This window comes from Poecilia reticulata, chromosome 22, assembly GCF_904066995.2.
Source record: "Poecilia reticulata chromosome 22, P_reticulata-male-v2, whole genome shotgun sequence".
Taxonomy (NCBI): domain Eukaryota; kingdom Metazoa; phylum Chordata; class Actinopteri; order Cyprinodontiformes; family Poeciliidae; genus Poecilia; species Poecilia reticulata.
In genome coordinates this window covers 2,596,731-2,617,690 of record NC_088851.1, presented here as the reverse complement: position 1 = coordinate 2,617,690, position 20,960 = coordinate 2,596,731, and the positions used below count along the sequence as shown (strand labels likewise).

Below are 20,960 nucleotides of genomic sequence, written 5' to 3'. Positions count from 1 at the left end.
CTTACTATGTATTCAGTTCATCCTATGAGAGGGAAGTGTGGCCTTACTGACCTCCTTGCTAAAGTAATGTTATAGTTGACAGCAATGGGGATTTTTTTTTTTTTTACATTTCAACATTTAAAAATTCCAATTTTTAAATTTGAAATTTGCTGAGATGGTAGTTGTCTAGTAGACTGTCACTGTCTAAGCCACAAAATGATATTGCTAAAGAAAACTGGATGTTCAGGTGCTGTATCCAAGCAGCTTAACAGAAAGTTAAGTGGAAGGATAAAGTGTGGTAGAAGATGCACACAAGCAACATGGATAACAGCCCATTTAAACATTAAAAAAATGAGTTCAGATTCAAAAGTCTGTGGTCTGTAGCTTTATTCAGAACGTAAAGCCCCAGGCAGCCTATGGTGATGTCTGACAGTCCTTTAAGTTTTGCAGTCATTTAAAAATTTGAACACCTTGACGGCTCCAGTGCGCTCCATGACCTTTATATATCAGAGCTTTTTTTTTTCTCACGATGGCTGTGGAATGAGGCTCCAGGGCCATGTAAGCCGGAAATACAGAAAACACAGGAAAAACAAAACCAAACCCTGTGAAATTCATCAGACAGAGTGGAAGAAGAAGGACCAGTAATGTTGGGTGATGAAGCAGCTTTGGAAGAAATGTGAGGTAAAACTGTACTGAATTCAGACCGATCACACTAATTATATGCGTATTTTACATGAGTTTGCATATGAAAAATGGTAACACTTTGACGGGGTGTGCATAAGACTGACATGACACTGTCATAAACATGAAAGCGTCTTTATGAATGTCTATGACTGTTGTCATTAGTCATTAAGTGTAATTCGGTAAATAATGACACTTTTAATGTAAAGGTGCATTAAAAGTCCATTAAATGGACTTTGGTCATTAGTTACCGAATCACCCTTCATGACAACAGCTATAAACATTCATAAAGACTCCTTCATGTTCATTACAGTGTAATGTCAGTCTTTTGCACATGAAGTTTCGATTTTATTATTTTTAGTATTATAGTAACATAATACATACTTCAACACAGTTTCCACTTTGAAGTGTAATGATGAATAAGCCTTTAGTGGGAACACACCCAGCCTAGCTGACTTTCAGGATGAGTCACGGAGTTTGGCTCTAAACCAGATGAATTCCTTACTGACAGGGTGTGTTTGTTTTCCCCATTTTGCTCCTAGGGATCATCCTGCAACACAGTGAGAGAGTTTAACAAAGCTGTTCAGACTTCACAAACCCTCCAAATCAGTAAAAATAATAAAGTGTATCAATATGTTAGAGCTTGGTCTGTTAAAGAAATACAAAACAGCCTCACGGTGCATCACGTGACTGAAAAGATCATTAAAATGAGAAATGTAAAAATAGAAACAACTTAATACATAACAAATCACGAGACCAGATATAACAGCGTATGAGATGGCAGATATGATATCATACCCTGTGAAAACATGTGAAAGCAACTTAATTGGCTGAAAAGTAATTTAGTCTCATTTCCAAACTTCACAAAACAAACCTGGTATCTCAACATTCAAAGTAACATACTAACTGTGACATCATTCTATCATTTTTACTGGTTATTTGTTTTATATTTTATTTGTATATTTTACTTTTATGTTTTTTGATCAGTTATTGGTTTTCACTATTCTGTCATCTATTTACTTAGCTTAGTTGAGTGTTACTGGCTTTGTGAGTTTGTTGATTAAAATATTTTAACTGGAAGGTTCAATTATTTTTGTTAATAAGCGTTTACATTTTGGAGATATGCTTTGTATTTATTCTATAAGTTTGAGAACACTAGTGTTGAAATGAATTTTTGATCTATTGTTATCTAAGCCTTATCAGGCAGGTATTCATAAACAGTAGCCAAGAGTGAAAACTATGTGGATATTATTTCCTGATAATCACGCAGCAACCTGGCTTACTAATATTGTTCTAAATTATTACTTTGTTAAAAAATTGCCTTGGCTTTTTGTAAGTTCACAGCCAAAGTAAACCTATCATGACCTAAGACTGGATCGTAGGAAAGCTTGGAAGCTGCAGCTCCAGGGAGGACCTGCCTCTCGAGGGCAGAGATGGTCCAACCAGCCTTTTTGCTGGTTGGACCTAGCTAAATGGTTGCCATGGAGATTAAAGGATCCCTCAAACATGCATCAAAACACTCCAGGTATGTTTTGATGAGGGAATAACATTATAATATGATGTAAAGCTCAAAAAGTTGATATTAAATATTACTGCTCCTTTAAACTTTAACATACTATATAGTAGTAATTGTTGCAAATTAATAGCTTTCGTTATTGTAGAACATAATATTTCAAATTAATGTATCAATCTGGGCAGATTAAGTCAAAGAAGCAAAATCTGATTTTCTCACGTAAATTAACTATAACAACAAGATTCAATAAAAAGGATCAAACATGAGAATCTGCTCTATAAGCACAGACATTTTGAAGATTTAGTTCTTAATTTCCATATCCTTGTTCTGACATGTAAATTCACTTGTTTAGTTGTTTGATTTTATTTTCTTTTTACTCTGGACTGAAATTGCAACTTCATTTAAATACAGAGTTTAGGACTCCAGACTTGCACAACTTTGCTTCGGACTTGACATCATACTTGCATGCATTTACTTTGACTTGATGCGAGACAAAAAGGGGAAGACATGAAACGGCAGTTTTCTAGAACGGCCACCAGAAACATCTGAGCTCTCACTCTAGAACAGTTCAGTTACAGATGCCAAGGGTACGGCTGAAAGTGGCTGCTAGCAAAGAGCTCTGGGATCACTTCTGAGAATTTCTGCAGAGGAAAAGATGTGAGTCATGAGAAGTGTTAAGGGTGGGTCGGAATCTTAGAATGCTCTTTGGTTCACATGGCAACACATTTCCAGACAGAACAAAGTCCGACCCTTCAAACAAAAGTGCACAAAAGAACAAAAGTTTGCACAGCAGCACTGAGTAACACACACAAGAAAAGAATGACCAGGTTCCAGCTTATGTTGTGAGGTCTGTCATTCATTTATCCTACAATTTGTATTTATTTGTATTTTCTTTCCCCCAACAGGTTTTAAAAAACATGAGAACAAGCAATCAGTAGGACACAGAAAAACATGTGCACACATAACCAAGAACAAAATACTTTGTTTACTACTACTTTTCTGTTTGAAAAGAAGTAGGAAGACGTGAAGACTTATTTAATCCTACTCCTCATCTCAACTTAATGAAATATAAGTTACTAGCAGGGGCTCTGCCAGGAATCTTGGGTCCCATGACAAAAAATTTAATTGGGTCCCCCCTGCACAGCTACTGTTACAATTTCTTGAGTCTATCTCCATGGTGACAATTTGTTAAAGTTGTCACCATGTTATGACGTTTTGCTATGAGACAGATAATCTGTAAAAAAACAAAAATCAATCTCCTCTACCTCCTCCCTGAACTACTATTGTTAGCTAAAGTAATGTGCCGTTCTGACCAAAAACAACCAATCAGAACCAGGAGGACGGTCTTAGTGTTGTTAATCATCCTCATTCACTCACTGCTAAATGTGCTAATGGCGGAGAAACAATTTATTGTTACAGGAAAACTGTTTATCTGCTGTCATTGGTAGCTATGCTAACTAAACTGAGCATTCAGTTTGAATCTGCATAGCTCTGTTCTATTCTAGCTACAGCATAGCACAGAGCAAGGGGGAGGGAGGATGAGTAGCCACATGAGATTGTGATTGACAGCTCTAAAACCCACCTCCTGCCTCTGATTGGTTGTTTCTAGATAGCACTGGAAGAAGGCAGAGAAAATAATGTTTTCACAAATTATCTCTCATGCCACACTGTCACAGCTCAATGAGAGTTTTAGCAAATATGTAAAAAAATTTATATATTTTTTTAATAAAAGTTACATACTGCAACTTTAATTTCACTTAGGAGAGGACAGGTCAGGAGGGACGTGGCAACATAATTTAAATGCGAGCCAAGGTAAAACTGTGTGGACTGGCTGCAGTCCAGACAGGAGGCTGTTTTTTACTTACAGTACGGTTTTACACTGGATCAGGGAAGAGGGTTTATGCTGGTATGGTGGTTCGAGCTGCTGCAGTGCTGACTGACTCATCTGTGGTTAAGTGTGGTAAGAGGTACAGGGACAAATTAAATATATGAATATCTTTGTATTTATTTTCCTTAATTCATTAAATGCATTGGCAAACAGTAGTCTGTAGCTAAGCTAACTATGCTGAATGGTTGATAATCTCACACAGTCTACTCACCTCTCTTGGAGAAAAACTGTTACAATTTCACACTCATGTCTTTTTCTTTTTCTTATCTCTCTATAGTAAATATAGATATGTACTTTTTGGTCTGGGAGTGGTAACATTTAATTTTTACTGCTAAAAACAATAACCCCCCCCCACACACACACACACACAATAACAGTAATTGACAGGGCGCCGATTTTTAAAAAAAAATTCTGTACATTATTTTGTTTGTTTGTTTTTTGTGGAGGGCTCCCTGTCATCAAGGGCCCTTAGAATTCCCCCCTATACCGTGCCCCTGGTTACTGGTACTAAAATTAATCTGGACCCATTTTCCTCTGATGGACAAAAAAAAAAAAAAACGTGTCCAGAGATGAAGGTGAAGCACAAATCAAACATTCTTTAGGTTTGGATTAGCTGTAGAATAAACAAATGGCCGTTATGATTTAGTTACAGGAACAGGTCTCAGCAGGAAAACAGGGCGTGGCTCTGCACTTAAATTCACTCTCATGTTCTACAGCCTGACAGTGAGCCGTTCTCCAGCAAACAGGTACGTCTCTTTTCCTCTTCTTACATTCATGATTGACTCTTTCTAAAAAGAGCAAGCAGTTCTAGTAAAACTTCCCTGCACAGATTTGAACTGACTCAGAGATCGACATTATTAAACTTGTGAATCGTTTCATTGAGATGACCTGAGGCAATTTTACTCTTTACTGTCGAGGAAAGCACAGAAACGGGAAACACTTTCATTTTGAGTTTCAAGGAAGCTGATACTAAGGATTTGAAAGAAGTCTGGCACTGAATAAAACTCAGTGTGTACCGAAATAACCATGTGTACACAGCTAGGCATGCAAATATACAGGGAAGTGGACTGCAACAACACCCAGTTGCACAGAGAGAGGCCAGAAAAGGAATTCACTGAGGTTGCCAACCATTAGCTGATGAATAAACATCCGACAGAAATGTGAGTTTTAGTGCCATGGTATTACAGGAGACACATATGTACTTTTACATAAAACAAACATTGCTGAAATTGAGTTCGCAGAATGTTTATTGTCATATCTTTTTAGAAGTGAAAAAAAAACAACAACATTAGTTTGTTGGGAGGGGCTGAAAAGAACCAAAGCAAGACTTGACGCAAACAATAGCTTCCACTACTGTGGATCTATTTGAGGATATTGACATTGGCTGATAAATCCAGAAGTTAAAGAGAACAATATTTTAAATGAAATTACAAATGTGAAACTTTAATAATGGATTACTGATCATAGACATATGTTCTACCCACTGTCACCACATGTCTCAGAAACACTTGGGGTGAAGGATTGCATAAGAGAGAAGATGTGAAAATCTGTGGTTTTCCCTGGCGTAACACATGTTAGAGTTTAAGGATATTAACTAAACTAAAAAAACACATTTTAAACTGATTTGAATTAAACCTGTTCAGATATCCTCACTTCTACATTTTGCATTCATATTCATTTGTAAAAACTATTTCCAGATTAATAGTAAATAGAAAAATGTTTGGTGTTTTTCTCACCTGTTGTTTATTTGCTGTTTCCAGTTGGATTTTAGTTCACAGAAGAGCACGATGGATGTAAGTCTGATTTACTTATTGGCATGAGTAACAGAATTTTTGTGTTTATTGTATTCTTTCCATGTTAATTTGATTAAAATGCAACAGACCCAACATGGAAGTAAACCCCACCTTTAAAATCATATTTACTTTTCATGACTGAAATAAAAGAAACATTGAAATAAAATCAGGCAGTTCCTGGGAAAGTACCCAAGGGACAGGTAATAATGGCTCCAGAATAAAAGTGAACTTTTAAATGTAAGAGATGTTGATTCTAAGTCTGAAGTGCAGAAATACGACATTCTTATCAACTGGCCTAACCCATTAGCCATGTATCTTAGGATATTTATTTATTTCCTTTCACTTTCATGTATTACACTTACAGACCAATATGTAATTAGCAGGGTCCAATGAGTGCAGGAGACCCAGTTTTAGTGTTTTGTAAAAACAAATACATATCATTATCCTGGGTTGTTTGGATTTTTATCATTTCCTAGTCAGTTAAGATTTCTGTTCTTTCACTGTAACTGTCTGCCTTTGTGTCTTTTGCAAACCACAACATGGCAATATAACTACACTGAACATACAACTGTAATGCTTCAGTTCTGTTTATTTATATAGCACCAGTTGACAACAAATACTTATTTATGAAATCCTAGGATGCTGGATCACATTACTATTCGATTCAAACTTTATCTGACAGCTCATCTGTTGACAATAAAGCATCTTGGAATCACCAACAATCAACCTGTTGAAATATTTTACTACCTTTAAATATTACCAGATATATCCCCGACTCTACATAGCTTCATGAATGTGTGATGACCTTGAGTTTAGAGGTGTCTTTACTTTCTCTCTCTTTACAGCTTTCAGATGCTCTTGGTGACTGGCCCTCTGGCGGCAACAACCAATCAGGAGGACCTTGGCCTGCCAACCCCACCTGGCCAGGTAGAAGCATTCAATTACTCTTTTGTTGTTTAACGTAGGCGTACATATCTTGCACCTTCTCCTCTGTATTCAGTGAACTTCACCCACTGTACTGAGTGACTGCTGGCTGTAACACTATGCCAACACTTAAATTGTCTTTTGGCTAATCTAGTCATACCAGTTCCTTGAAGATAAATAGTTTACAGACCTGTCTCTGGTTTCCGCTTGTACCAAATTTTTGGTACAATCTTGGGCAATTCCTCCAAATGCTGAATCGTTTTAATCAGCGACTGTGGATATGTACAGTAAATAATATGAGTAAGGAAGTCCTAAAAATGTTGGGAAAGCCAATGTTTTGAGGAGATTTTAAAGATGTGGAGCCATATGGTTTGGACCTTCCCTTAATACTCACTAAAATAGTGTTTGGGTAATTAAAATCCCCTATGTTCACTCTTCTCAACATCAACTAAGCATCAACACTGTTCATACTGGTTGAGGCTCATCCAGTTAAGAAGTAACTTTCTTTGCCAAAGTGTTGCTGATTCCTTCCAAAATATTGAAGATTTCATCCAGATTGCTGCTGCCTTTATCTGCTTTTACTCTAAGATCATGGAATCTGGAGGCATTGGAACATATATGCTGGCCACACAAACTTTCTGACTGGCCTCCATTTGAAGGCAGTCTTTGACCTCTTCGCCAGTCATGACATCACCAGATATTGTCTCACTCAAATGGGAGCTCTGTTGGTAGATGATGGATGCCAGACTGACACCTTTCAGGTTCAAAAGCAGTATTTTGAATCCAACGATAAGCTCTTTAACAAAAATACACCATCTACCTCCTGCCCTCTACTTCTGCTAGACAAAGCCATCTGTTAGTCTCTTCAAGGTCCCAGAATGCCACTGGAGTCCGCCATTAAATTCCTGCAAGTCTGTGGTAGAAAACTCACAGATGCCACTGGTGCTTCACCCATGAGGAGAGGGAGCTTCTGGGTCTATTATGGATTAGTTTCTCACCTACTTCAGTCTTCATTTCTGACAATATCTTGTTTTTTTGTAAAAGATAATTTGAAATATATTTTCGATATGGTGTCTGAGGTCCATAGTCAAAACATAAAAATCCAAGAATATTAAGAACGACACAGATTTTTCTTTTGTAATTGTCTTGAGATGCATTTTGCCAACAAATATAGCTTTATATAAAAAAGGTGAATTGATCATTAAAATTGAATAATGTCATTTTGACTCAGGTCAGCCAGCAACCAACCCCACCTGGCCTGGTGGGCAACCTGCCCCCAACCCCACCTGGCCTGGTGGGCAACCTGCCCCCAACCCGATGTGGCCTGGTGGTCAACCTGCCCCCAACCCGATGTGGCCTGGAGGCCAATCTGGAGGCAATAATATGTGGCCAGGAGGGAACCCAAGTCAACCCACTGCACCTGGTGGATTCCCAAGTGGTCCTGGTTCAAGTGGACCTGGACCAGCTATGCCAGCCGCACCCTACAAGAATCTTGTAAGAAAACCAAAGAAAATGAGAAATACATCAAGAAATATGGACAGAAAAGGAGATGTGTTAATTACTTTACTTTTCGACAGGCTGTTCCCTATGAAGAGAGACTGCCAATGGGAATATATGATAAACTACTGATCACCATCAAGGGAACTGTAAAACCCAATGCTGAGAAGTCAGTAGCAACACTGAGGGTTTAATCAAACATATTTCTCTACTGGCTATCATATTTGTATGAAATATAGGATGCTAAACCACAAAAGAAATCACTCTGCTTTTGTGTCCTTGTTGTCAATCAGGTTCACGGTGAACTTGTCTGCAGGCAATGATATCGCCTTTCACTTTAATCCTCGCTTCAATGAAGCCGGAAGAAAGACTCTTGTCAGGAACTCACTCATTGGCGAGAAGTGGGGGAAAGAGGAGAGGGATGGGAATCAGTTTCCCTTTGTCCCGGGTCAGCCATTTGAGGTCAGACATTTTCTACCGTCTTAGGGAATAAAGGTGTCTGTGAATCCGCTGCGTTTTCAGAGTCTAGTTCACTAACATGTTATTAATGTTATTTTTTTTGCAGATGAAGATATTGTGCACCAGCACAGAGTTCAAGGTGGCTGTTAACAATTCCCACATTCTTGAATACAAACATCGGATAACCAACCTGAGGTCCATCAACAAACTTGACATCCACTGTGACCTCACCCTTTCAGATGTTCGTGTTGAGAACATCTGAGAAGTCTTTGACATTACTGGAGATGTACCATTCAAACAAACAAACAAAACACCTTTGGAGATCAACTGCAAATCTATTTGAGATATACTGTGGCTCTGTCGGAAATCTTAAAAGAATAACATTTCCCTTAACCTACAGAGAACAGTCACAAATTCATGAAATTTTTTTTAGAACAGCTAAGAATCCTTCATAGATCTAAGATCTACCAGATCTTTTTAAAACACAGCAAAGGTGGTCTTTGGTGGACCTCCAGATTATCAGATGATCTACAGCTGAAGATGATTGTTATTTCTACAGAACATTTTTAAAAAAGTCTAATAATAATAATCAAAAGAGATTTGAGCCATGGACAATCATTCCCAGGTATTCAGTGGTAATCAGCAGATTATTCTGCTCTCTTTTTTCTAGATAATTTATAGAAGTCCAATCTATTGTCGATCAACAGACATTGACAAGGTTTTAGTTTTAAAAGTAAGTTGACTCATACTGAATAAAATAAATGGCTGTGTTGCTCAGTGCCTGACAGAAATCCCGTTTTGACTTGATGTCACATGTGTAGTTTCACATTTCTGTTATGAGTGGTACACATTTTGAAAGGCGCAAATGTGTTTTTCTCATTAAAATGTAATGGTTTACCTGGTTCAATGTTTACTTTCTACTTTCTAGGTGAGAAATACAAGTTTTAATTTGACACCAAGAGATTGAAAAGAAAATATTTTTTTGCAAGGGTTGTAGGTCAAGTTGTTTTGAAAAAGTGTCGTATGGCAGTGCAACAGATTCCTTTGTAAAATCGCCAGTTTTTTGCAAATAGCACAGAGTGTCTTGAGTCAGAGGCTCCTTCAGAATTGCTGTAATACAAACAGCTACAGTATATCCTTTATGCCAAGAGCCATTCTATAACAACTAGATGGTCTAATACTGTTTAATTTCTCTTTGGAATTAGTAAAGTATTTTTGAACTGAATTGAATTGTCTAAGGTGAGATTGTGGAAGTAGTAAGTTCAAGATTGACATGAAAAATCATTCGACCCATGAACAATATTCAACTGTGGAAGTATATACCAGTGTTGACTTACTACAAAGAACCTCTAGATAAGATTTTGGATCCAGATTATTGTACAATTAAAATGAAAAATAAAAAATTAAGAACATGTAGAAGAAGAGAATTAAGACAAAAAAGGGAGGCTAAATTAGTTAAGTTATTTTTGATTGCATTTATAATTGCTCCTAAATGAAATGACATAAAGCCATCAGGTTTCAGAGAAGCCTGATGGTTCTCTGAAATGCACCAAAGTCTGCTAGATTTTGATGCATTTTAAGAGGGTCAGACCTTTATCCAATAGTCTCTTTTTACACCACAAAATGGTTGCAACTGAGTGTCAAAGATAACAGACCAATATTTCATTTGTTTTTTACCTTACACTTCCCTTTTAAGTTGTGACGTAATGACGTAGAGCTGCGAGTTTACGTATTTTGGTCGTTTACAATAGAGCTGCTATAAAGCCACGAAGGGCGAGCTTTTTAGTAGCCAAGTTGCTTTGGAAAGTAAAAGACTTAAACAAGCAGCTAAATTAACTGACCGCAGCTTCGGGCCGGTAAAAAACAGAAACAAACTGGAAAACAGTGGAGTTTAGCTGCTGTTCCAGCTACTAGCCTAGTTTTTTGTTTTTATTTCCTGTAGCAAAGACGGAGATTCTGCCTTCTTCAGGTAAGTGTGCCTCTTCGACTTTAAATCGTTTGAATTTATGTGAAAACATACTAGGTTTCAACGAGCTCCTGTATTTTTAAATGATCTGTTTGCCTGCTTCGCTGCTCTGCGCTAGCTAGCATTACAGCTAATCAATTTTCTGCGGTTGCAATGGTTTCAACTAGTCGCAGCTAACTAACTTGACCAGTTCAAGCGGTTGTTTGCTAACCGTGCCTCCGACACTTCGTTGGCTGTGTATGGATCAGCTGTGGAATGCAGCCGTTAACATTCTGAACCCCAAGGAAAGTGGCATAAGCGGGGTGGAGGTGATGAACAGGCCCAGCACGGTCTCGGTTTTTTTCGTACTGCAGACACAGCAGTTGTTTATCAGACTGTTCAGTGCTGTCTCCACAATCACCGACTTCTTAGCAGGGTTCGCACACAGGGTTTTGTTTTTAGAAACGGGAAAATAAAAATGACGTATGGGCCCCACTACCCCCCCCATAAAACTACGGATACTTCCAGGTTCCTTTCCCTTTACTGCTCTACGTAAAGTAGCCAGCTGTTTAGCTTCGGCTAAACAGCTGGCTATGAAGACGCAGTCAGAAAGCAAGTTGCGTGATAAGGAAGTAAAGATTTGGCCATTTCTATCAGTTTCTGTAATGAATATATTAATAGAATAAAGTGCACCACAGTATTTTATAGGATAACTGAGGAAGTTTACTATCTTCATACCTACACACAAAGTTCAAGCAGAAATTTATTTACATCGATTTTCTGTTTTATTTAAAGCAAAAAAAGCAATAATTCCTGCTGCTGCCAAAATCGTCAGTGATACTGATTATTAGTTATAGTATTGCTGCTGTCAAACATTTATTTATCGCCATATGACTACTTTGGAACGTTTCATGACTTCCAGAAGGAGATTTCTGACCTTCCTTGGCTGTCAGTGATATTGAGTAGGAATAGAAGCTTCTACTGAGGTGGGTTAAGGAGCTTTTGGTCTCCCTGCCTCCCCCACTTCTCCATCAATAGGAAAGTGGCATCAAACATGCCTTTTAAACATGTTCTGCGATCAATTTTCAGTCATCAGCGTCAAGGTAACATGGGTAAAGGTGAACAGACAATTAATTTGAGATTGTAGCCAAAAACTCGTGAATCTGTTGTAACTCTTCTCACGTTATCATCTCCTGATGTGTAAATAATCAGACATGTTCAGCAATGCAGTGAGCATCCTCCTGTGTGCTGCTCTCCAGAACATGCTTTCTGGATGATGTTGTATTGATCCCAGCTGTTTGTCCTGTAATGCACTCTGAACTGTACACTGAGATGATCTGTAGTGTCTAGGCTAGAAGCCTGGTTGCTGAGGTATGTGTGTGAAGAGCACAGTGTTGCTGCGGTTGCATAGACTGTAGAGGTCTTCAATCAGCTGTAGCTTTGTAAATAGATGCCAACTGCCAATGGATCTTAAGAGCAAATGGCTCCAATACAGTCATTTCTGCTGGGGAATCTCTTCTTTTAGGTTTCATTTAAATGTAATTTATTTGGTGGGGACAATGCTCATTAATTGACATTTTTGTAAATGTTCCAGAATTAGCCAAATGGCTATTTTTCATCTGTTGTCCCTGGACACTAGCTGAACATATAACTGGGCAATTTGACATTAAGCAAATAAATTTGCTTAAAGGAAGCCTGCCAATTTTGGAAAAAGAAAAACTCTTTTCAGTAAAGGTTTTGGCACTAGGATGAGAAGTTTATTTATTTTTGGAGGGCTTATAAAATTTACTTTATTTTGCAAAACTGCAATGGAAACACTTTTTTTCACATCACACAAGTCACTTGATCAACAACCTGATGTTACCATTGATGCAAACCACGAAGAAGACAACAGGAAATACTTGGAGGATTATGGCATGTTTCTGCGTGATTTATCATGTGAACAAATTCACATGTGATTTTTAATTGTGTTTCTTGTTTAATGTAAACGCAGCAATTGCAAAATTCAGTTTTTTTGTTTGTTTTTTTTGACATGAGCAAAATATTAGCAAAGTTGTGTGCACAACTTTTGTAATGGAAACACGGATAATGAGTAATTTATCTAGCTAAAAACAGGTTATATAAACAAGGTAAAAAATGACCTGGTTACACAAATCTTGCCAATACTTACAAAAACAAAGAAAACCACAACACAGTTATTATAAAAAGTAAACTATTGTGCCAGACTGACCATGTCTGTGGACGCGTTACATGTGGGATACCTGAAATGTCTTGACATGTTGTCGCCACCATCAGAAGCTAGTGATAATCAGTGATTCCACTATCACAGACCAACACTCTGTTCAGAAAGGAGCTTTTAGAACAGCACCATATAACACAGTTTTCTTACAGAAAGAAATACTTTTTAGGTTTAAAATAAATTCTGCACTGTGTAAAAGTTGATAATCTTTATTGAAACAACACAAATCATACAATGAATGTTTCAACCAAATTCTTCTAATCTATACTTTTGTCAGTTTGTAAGCTACCCTTGTGGCATCCAGTAACTCTGAGCAATTTTGATGATGAAGCCCCAAAATCTCCCAAAATCATCATCTGGCCTCACTTTGCACTAAAAGTCCTCTGCCTAATGTCGCCTCAACGTTGAACATGTTCCTTCATAATCAAGTGATCTGTCCACTACTAGTCCAACATCTGACATGGAAAACTTTGTAACTCTGAAAGGTTTCCTTGCATGTTCAACAGTGCCTCTTGCCTCACCTGTAAACAGTCTGTACACTCTGGAAATTTCCACATGGGGGAATGAGGTGGATGGGCTCTGTGGAAAACTGAGCTTTGAATGAAATAAAATCATATTGGCAGTGGTTGCTATGGAAATTTCACAAGGGCTTGTCACAATATTGTCATTGTAGGCATCTTGCATGGCACAAAGCATGATCCAGCAAACATATTTGTTGTATTCCTCAGACCTCTAGGTATGTAGGGGTGACATGTGGAGCATATTCTGATACACCACCAGCTGTCTACATTAGGGGTGCACTGATTGCAGTTCTCTGGTCAGTCACAGATCTTTAAGAAGCCTGACCTGCTGGGTTAGATCAATACTAACTTTTTTTTTTTGTCTTTTAACTGTCATTGACGGGTGTTAGGGTCATAATACACCCTCAATCAACCAACTTTATTTAATTAAAAGATATCAAAGAATACCCGTGAATCAATACAAACTTGTTTTTGCTACATATGAAAAAATGAAAAGTCGGCGCACTTGACCTGGTGGGCAGCAATTTCTCACAGCAGAGCTAAACGGTACAGTAGGTGAATTTCAGAACTTTGTGGAGTTTGATAAGATTTGTGAAAATAATCAGTAAGTATTGGCCAATCACTGATCACTCAAAATGAAGGAAATTGGAACGGACCAATCAAGCACTAATTTAGCTGAAGATATTTCTAAAAATCAATGGTTAAATTCTACTTTGGTCACAAGGAGATTAAGCTTAAGTCTGTTTGAGCAAAAATATTCAGCTATAGTTTTTTTTTTTTTTTACATAATGTAGTCAGTGGTAGAAGACTGGACCAAATACCAAATGGACATAATGGGCATGTTTGGAGAATAGTAGTCTGCCCTTTAGATGGTGAAATATGCACCTGCCTCTGATTAGATTTTAATAAACGTATTGTTCCTCCTTGTCAAAATAACATTTCTCTTGGCAAAAATTGAAATGAAACAATTGCATTTATGAGACTGAATTAAAATGTGAAGAATACAATTGTACAAGTAAATAATTTTAAGATGACTCATTTCTAGTTTAACCTGTAATATTTGAAATTTCTGAAATGTAAAAAAATTTTCTCAAGGATGAGCTCATACATATTCATTATGAATATTTGTTTTAAAGATGACCTCTGGCCTGCAGTACCCAAACATTTATGCATTGCACAGCAAGAAAAAAAATTCTGCGCATTCCTGGAAGTTTCAATGGCCTCATATTAAAGGGACATTAAATGGTTAGAATGCTGTAGTGGCTCTGACTGTGGAACGTTCTAAAACCTGAGCGGTAACCGGACTGTGCTGCATGTCGCTCTAATGTGGCGGTTGGAGAAACACCTGGGGACACCAAACTCCAGTCCTGGAGTGGCTCTCGAGTTTGACACCATAGACAAGAGAAATATTCCAGTTGTCTTCTACTCAAGCACTTCTAGAACCTCCCTGTTAATGATATGACATTATTATTAAAGAGATTACATTACAAGTCAGTTTGTTGTTGCTGGATTAAATCTCTCTAGGATGATTCATCTATCATCTTGTAACGTTTTAACTCATATTTACAGGTTTTGTTTTTGTACTATGTTCTATGCAGAGGTAGTCTCTCATGTTCAGTCTGCTTTCCTGAAGTTAGTGGAGTTGGACAAGAAGCGACACGCAAGATATGAAGCTTTAGAACCAGAGAAACTTTCACATCAACCTGGATCTCACCTCTAACACCACTGGGAAATCAATATGTGCTGTCAAGGTAATCACAATTACTACAGTCATGGCCAAAAGTTTTGAGAATGATTCAAATGTTAATATTTACAAAGTCTACTGCTTCAGTTTTTATAATTGCAATTTGCATAAACTCCAGAATGTTATAAAGAGTGATCAGCTTAACAGCAATTAATTGCAAAGTCAATATTTGCCCAGAAAATGAACTTTATCCCCCAAAACACATTTCAACTTTATTGCAGCCTTAAAAGGACCAGCTAACATGGTTTCAGTGATGGCTCCATTAACACAGGTGTGGGTGTTGATGAGGACAGGGCTGCAGATCAATCTGTCATGATTAAGTAAGAATGACACCACTGGACACTTTAAAAAGAAGCTGGTGCTTGGCATCATCGTTTCTCTTCTGTGAACCATGGTTATCTCTAAAGAAACACCTGCAGTCATCATTGCACTGCACAAAAATGGCCTAACGGGGAAGAGCAGCTAGAAAGATTCACCTCAGTCAACAATCTATCGCATCATCAAGAACGTCAAGGAGAGAGGTTCCATTGTTGCTAAAAAGGCTCCAGGGCGCCCAAGAAAGACCAGCAAGCGCCAGGACCGTCTCTTAAAAGCGTTTCAGCTACGGGATCGGGCTACCAGCAGTGCAGAACTTGCTAAGGAATGGCAGCAGGCAGGTGTGAGTGCATCTACACGCACTGTGAGGCAGAGACTCTTGGAGCAAGGCCTGGTCTCAAGGAGGGCAGCAAAGAAGCCACTTCTCTCCAGGAAAAACATCAGGGACAGACTGATATTCTGCAAAAGGTACAGGGAGTGGACTGCTGAGGACTGGGGTAAAGTCATTTTCTCTGATGAATCCCCTTTCCGATTGTTTGGGACATCTGGAAAACAGCTTGTTGGGAGAAGACGAGGTGAGCGCTACCACCAGTCTTGTCTCATGCCAACTGTAAAACATCCTGAAACCATTCATGTGTGGGGTTGCTTCTCAGCCAAGGGAGTCGGCTCTCTCACATCCCATCCATCCAATTTCTTACACTCTTGTCCCTCAGTGGGGTCGGGAGGGGTGCTGGTGCCCATCTCCAGCTAGCGTACCGGGCGAGAGGCGGGGTCACCCTGGACAGGTCGCCAGTCTGTCGCAGGGCTCTCTCACAGTCTTGCCTAAAAACACAGCCATAAATAAAGATTGGTACTAGAATGTCCTCCAAGAGCAACTTCTCCCAACCGTCCAAGAGCAGTTTGGAGATGAACAAAGCCTTTTCCAGCATGATGGAGCACCTTGCCATAAAGCAAAGGTGATAACTAACTCGCTCAGGGAACAAAACATAGAGATTTTGGGTCCATGGCCTGGAAACTCCCCAGATCTTAATCCCATTGAAAACTTGTGGTCAATCATCAAGAGACGGGTGGACAAACAAAATCCTAGGAATTCTGACAAAATGCAAGCATTGATTGTGCAAGAATGGACGGCTATCAGTCGGATTTGGTCCAGAAGTTGATTGAGATCATGCCAGGGAGAATTGCAGAGGTCCTGAAGAAGAGGGGTCAACACTGCAAATATTGACTTGCTGCATTAACTCATTTTGTCAATAAAAGCTTTTGTTACTCATAATATGATTGCTATTGTTTTTCTGTATGTGATGAAAACATCTGACATACACACATGAAAACCAGAGGGCAGCAGATCATGTGAAAATATAATATTTGTGTCATTCTCAAAACTTTTGGCCATGACAGTATATTCTATAGACATATCGACATTGTGTGGTATAATTATTTTGTGTACATTTATAATGACTTTAAAGTAGCGGCCACTTGGCATGGTAAGATGCATCTCCTAATGAGTGAAAAACTGAGCTGGTTGTGTAGTTCCCTCTAACACTGTCGTTTCCATTATGAGATCTCTAATCGCTTCAGCCCTCCTATCCTCTTGGTCAAACTTTTGATAAGTTTTACCAATGGATTGGAGTCCCAATGACTTCTTGAAGCAACCAGAGGAGTTGCTGTGTTTAGCACCGTAGCCGTCTGCTTGATTTAAACAAAACATTCACACTACTGAACATGTTATCCCGGCTTGGTTCATCCCCACACCCTTCCCAACATTTAATGTGAGAACCACAAAGAAGCAGATTGGTACACAACATTCTTTAAAAGTAATCCAAAAGCTGTAGCACATTTGATTTTTTTCCTTTATAAAGATTGATCATTTTTGTAACTAAATAACTTTCTCCTCCTCCCTTAGGCCAGCCATGCATCTAAGGTCCTACCCAAAGCTCCTATGCTCAGAGGTGCATTTGGATGCAGTCCGTGTTCAGACATCATCTCAGAGGAGCGCTTATTTTGGTAGTCAGCAGGAGACGCTGATGATGAAGATGTCCAGTAACCAGAACAACATCAGCACCAGTCGTATTCCATTAAGCTTCATCTCAACCAACAGGCTCTGCTACAGCACCGGCGGCCCATCACTACATCTGAAGGCATCGCGTGGCACCACCGGGCAGCAGCTCTCCTGTCGGATCGACAGCAGATGCAGTGCTCCCCTCGGACCGTGCCGCAGTGCCACGGAGGACGCTGATGCGGCGTTGAATGTGTGGACAGTCATCAAACCTGGACACGTGCGCGAAAAGATTGCAATATTTGCTTCGGAGGCAACACGGACGGATGGGGCAGACAATGGTGATTACAGCTCAACTCACTGCTTGAGCCACGGCGATCCAGTTGCAAAGGCATGTGCCAATGGCAGCACTCCGCTGGGGCCGCTCCGCGCCGTGAAGGCCAAGGGAAGTTGGGAAGAAAATCGCTCTGCCAAGAGGCGCCGCAGGTGCTTAAGCAACCAGAACCACCAGCTGGACCAGAGGAGCCACATCCTGACTGAACCAGAGCCGAGGTGCTCAGAGGCTCCCGGTGGGCAGCGTGGGGAGGCACCGGAGCCAGCCAGCGGACCAACGCCAGCGGAGGAGGAGCAGAAGATCTCTGTGGTGGAGATGGTGGCGTTCCTTGAGCAGAGAGCGAGCGAGCTGCAGCCAAACATAAAACCTCTGTTAAGCCTCCAGAGGAGCTCCACCACCATCACCCTTTCCAGAAACCCCCGGCCTGAGATCAAGGATGGGGACGAGCCAGACATCGTCAGGGTGTCAGAGATGGTGGCCAAGCTGGAGTCCAAGTGTCTGAGGAGCAGCGAGATGAGTCTGTCTAGGAGCAACAGCTTGAAGAGGACGGTGGGGCGTGTCCTGCTGGCTGCTGGACAGAAGAGCTTCAGCTCCTGCTGGACACAACCCCAGCCACAACCCTCATCAGGACCACCTGAAACTCTGACTGCAGTCCGGGTGGAGCTGCCTTTACAGGTGAAACCCACTGTCCGGGTGGAGTCCCCTGCCTGGGTGCTGCCCCCCACCCCAGCTGTATTGTCTCAGGAGGTTTCTGGGGAGACCGCGGGCCTTCAGAGTGCAGAGCAAGAACCGCTGCCCGGCCTCCTGTTCCAGTCTCCTGATGAGACGGGGCCAGCGCTCTGCACCCCCCATTACAGAACAACCTTTTATCTGGAGCCCGCCCTTCCTCCGGTCAGCGCCCCCCAGAGGGCAGAGAAGAACAAGGCCCACAAGACCATGGGTTGTCCTCCTTGCTCTTCCGCGGTGCCTCTCAGCCGTAGCGCCTCGGTGTCGCAGGACTTTCTGTGGGTGCGCCAGAGGCTGCAGCAGCTGCTGGCCCCCCAGTCGTACCTGCTGCTGCTGCCGCACCACCTGCTGGTCAATCTGCTACTGCTGCTGCCCACCCAGAGCCTCGCCGCGCTCAAGTGCACCTGCAGCTACTTCAAGTTCGTCATCGAGAACTACAGCGTGCGGCCCGCCGACTCGCTCTGGGTGTCTGATCCCCGTTACCGTGACGACCCCTGCAAACAGTGCAAAAAGCGCTATCGCCCTGGAGATGTGTCTCTGTGCCGCTGGCACCACAAGCCGTACTGCCAGGCTCTGCCGTATGGGCCGGGCTACTGGATGTGTTGCCACGGTGCCCAGAGGGATGCGCCCGGCTGCAACGTGGGTCTCCATGACAACCGCTGGGTGCCCGCATTTCACAGCATCAATGTGCCAATTTATAGGAGGAACTATCACTATGAAAGCTGAATTATTTTATGTGTGTGTGTGTAGAGCCGTATGAAAAGCAGAGGGGCTGCCTCAGTCCCAGTTATTATCAGCTGATGCCTTGTCATGTGTAACCCTTTTACTAAAAATGGTTTCCAGCATCAAATTTGTTTTGTCATGACTGAAGCAAGTTCAGCTCCCAGGCTGGTCTTGTCCTGCTGCAGCAGCCTGCTGAATGTGTTCAGGCTGGATCACTAACATCCAACAGTCCTTATTGTTTTCCTGGCTGCTGCCATCTGTTTGTTCCAGCAAAGCCCTGGATAAATTAGGGATTGTGTTCAGCTTGAAGTAAACCAGCAGGCTTTAATTTGGGAGTAAAACTCCGTGCAGCAGGTTGAAGTGTTTGCGTTGTATTTCCACAGAGGGAAAAAAAAGGCTTGATAAGAAACATTAGGATTTAAAGCAGCTAATGGTCGGAAAAAATGTTGTCGCTGCATGCAGTGTGGCGCCCCCTACTGTTCAATCTGACACCTTTCAGCATTTTCAGTTTTCAGACTAAGGTTTTTTTTTTAAATTTTTTATTGATCTCCTTTTTGGAAGAGGAGGATTCCTCTGGAACTCTTCCAAGTTCCAGAGTTAGAACAGAACATCACTCTGCTGCCAAAGTGGATCTTTGGTCATCTGACCAGTCAGGCTGCTAACACCAGTACTGTCTGGTGTTGAGGAGCCAGTCAGATGGCACATCTTGTGGGAGAATGATCTGCTATCATCATAGAAACATTCAGGAGAGACAGATAGCTGGGAAGGTAGTAAGTTGTTATACACACACAGAAACACATCTGGTCTGTTTTGCATAGGATTTGTGTGTGTTCGATTTGTGCGAGTGCTTCCACTAGCTGACAGATAATCATTGTATTCCTTTGTAGGATGCGGAGAAATGTGGCCTTGAGTTGCTGAGACGATGCAATATGGAAAACTTGACAATAAAGATTATTTTAAAAATTTATAAGATATGAACATGAACTTTTTTTGTTTGCTGAAATTTTCGCTGTAAAGATGTTTTGCTTTAATAAAATGCTTTCTGCTCTTTTCTTCATGTTAGCTACTCTAACGTCATTTAACTTCCAGCCGGGGGTTTTCTGCTCTGACTGACTGGAGCCATGTTTGGATTTAAAGTCGGTTTAAAATGTGCTGCATCCTGGGGAAGACTGGCAGCTCTCTCCAGTTAGATTAAGCATCAGTAATGTTTGTCAATGAAGAAAGACAACAGCATTATCAGCGCATGCCTGTATTCTCCAAAGAAGAAAGATTCTGAATCAAATGAAAGCAGGGAGGGGTTTCATTTTATGCACAGATTTCTCCAGCTGTTTTTGGTGGATGAACAAAGGTGAAGGGAAATATTTTTTTGCAAAAATTTGAACCCAATCAAAGATTTGTCAAATTCTGACATGACTGTTTCTCTAATCAGAGTAGATTTATTACAATAGATCAACATCCATAACAACCCTCCTGCTGTCATAGCGCAATGCTCAGGAGGAGAGCAGCAAATGCCACAGTCAGACAGTGGGGAAGTGAGAGTTGTACAGCCACAACCACCAGTTTCTGAAAACCACAAAAAAACAATCAGTGAGACTCCGCAGAATAAAAAACAGGTGGGGTCCAAATGACCCCATCTCTGAAGACCGGGGGAGGGTTAAAGTGATAGGTGCAAAATTTTCAAGG

General features: G+C 40.5%; 2 protein-coding genes across 2 annotated transcripts; both read left to right on the top strand.

Annotated features, from left to right (window-relative positions):
• The first annotated feature begins 4,717 nt into the window (after window positions 1–4,717).
• lgals3b (lectin, galactoside binding soluble 3b) lies at window positions 4,718–9,636 on the top strand. The gene is made up of 7 exons (XM_081603000.1): window positions 4,718–4,807; window positions 5,822–5,854; window positions 6,700–6,781; window positions 8,010–8,272; window positions 8,356–8,444; window positions 8,569–8,737; window positions 8,841–9,636. The coding sequence occupies exons 2-7, from the start codon at window positions 5,849–5,851 to the stop codon at window positions 8,994–8,996; spliced, it is 765 nt and encodes a 254-aa protein (XP_081459126.1). The 5' UTR covers window positions 4,718–4,807; window positions 5,822–5,848; the 3' UTR covers window positions 8,997–9,636.
• Window positions 9,637–10,440: 804 nt separating this feature from the next.
• Window positions 10,441–20,339, top strand: fbxo34 (F-box protein 34). Its single transcript, XM_008398909.2, has 3 exons — window positions 10,441–10,703; window positions 15,038–15,190; window positions 17,402–20,339. The coding sequence occupies exon 3, from the start codon at window positions 17,409–17,411 to the stop codon at window positions 19,278–19,280; it is 1,872 nt and encodes a 623-aa protein (XP_008397131.2). The 5' UTR covers window positions 10,441–10,703; window positions 15,038–15,190; window positions 17,402–17,408; the 3' UTR covers window positions 19,281–20,339.
• The last annotated feature ends 621 nt before the right edge of the window (window positions 20,340–20,960 follow it).

Coding starts and splice junctions, on each gene's coding strand:
- lgals3b (XM_081603000.1), top strand. Junction 8,273..8,355: donor CCGCACCCTACAAGAATCTT/GTAAGAAAACCA, acceptor ACTTTTCGACAG/GCTGTTCCCTATGAAGAGAG. Junction 8,738..8,840: donor TCCCGGGTCAGCCATTTGAG/GTCAGACATTTT, acceptor TTTTTTTTGCAG/ATGAAGATATTGTGCACCAG.
- fbxo34 (XM_008398909.2), top strand. CDS start 17,409: ATGCATCTAAGGTCCTACCCAAAGCTCCTATGCTCAGAGGTGCATTTG.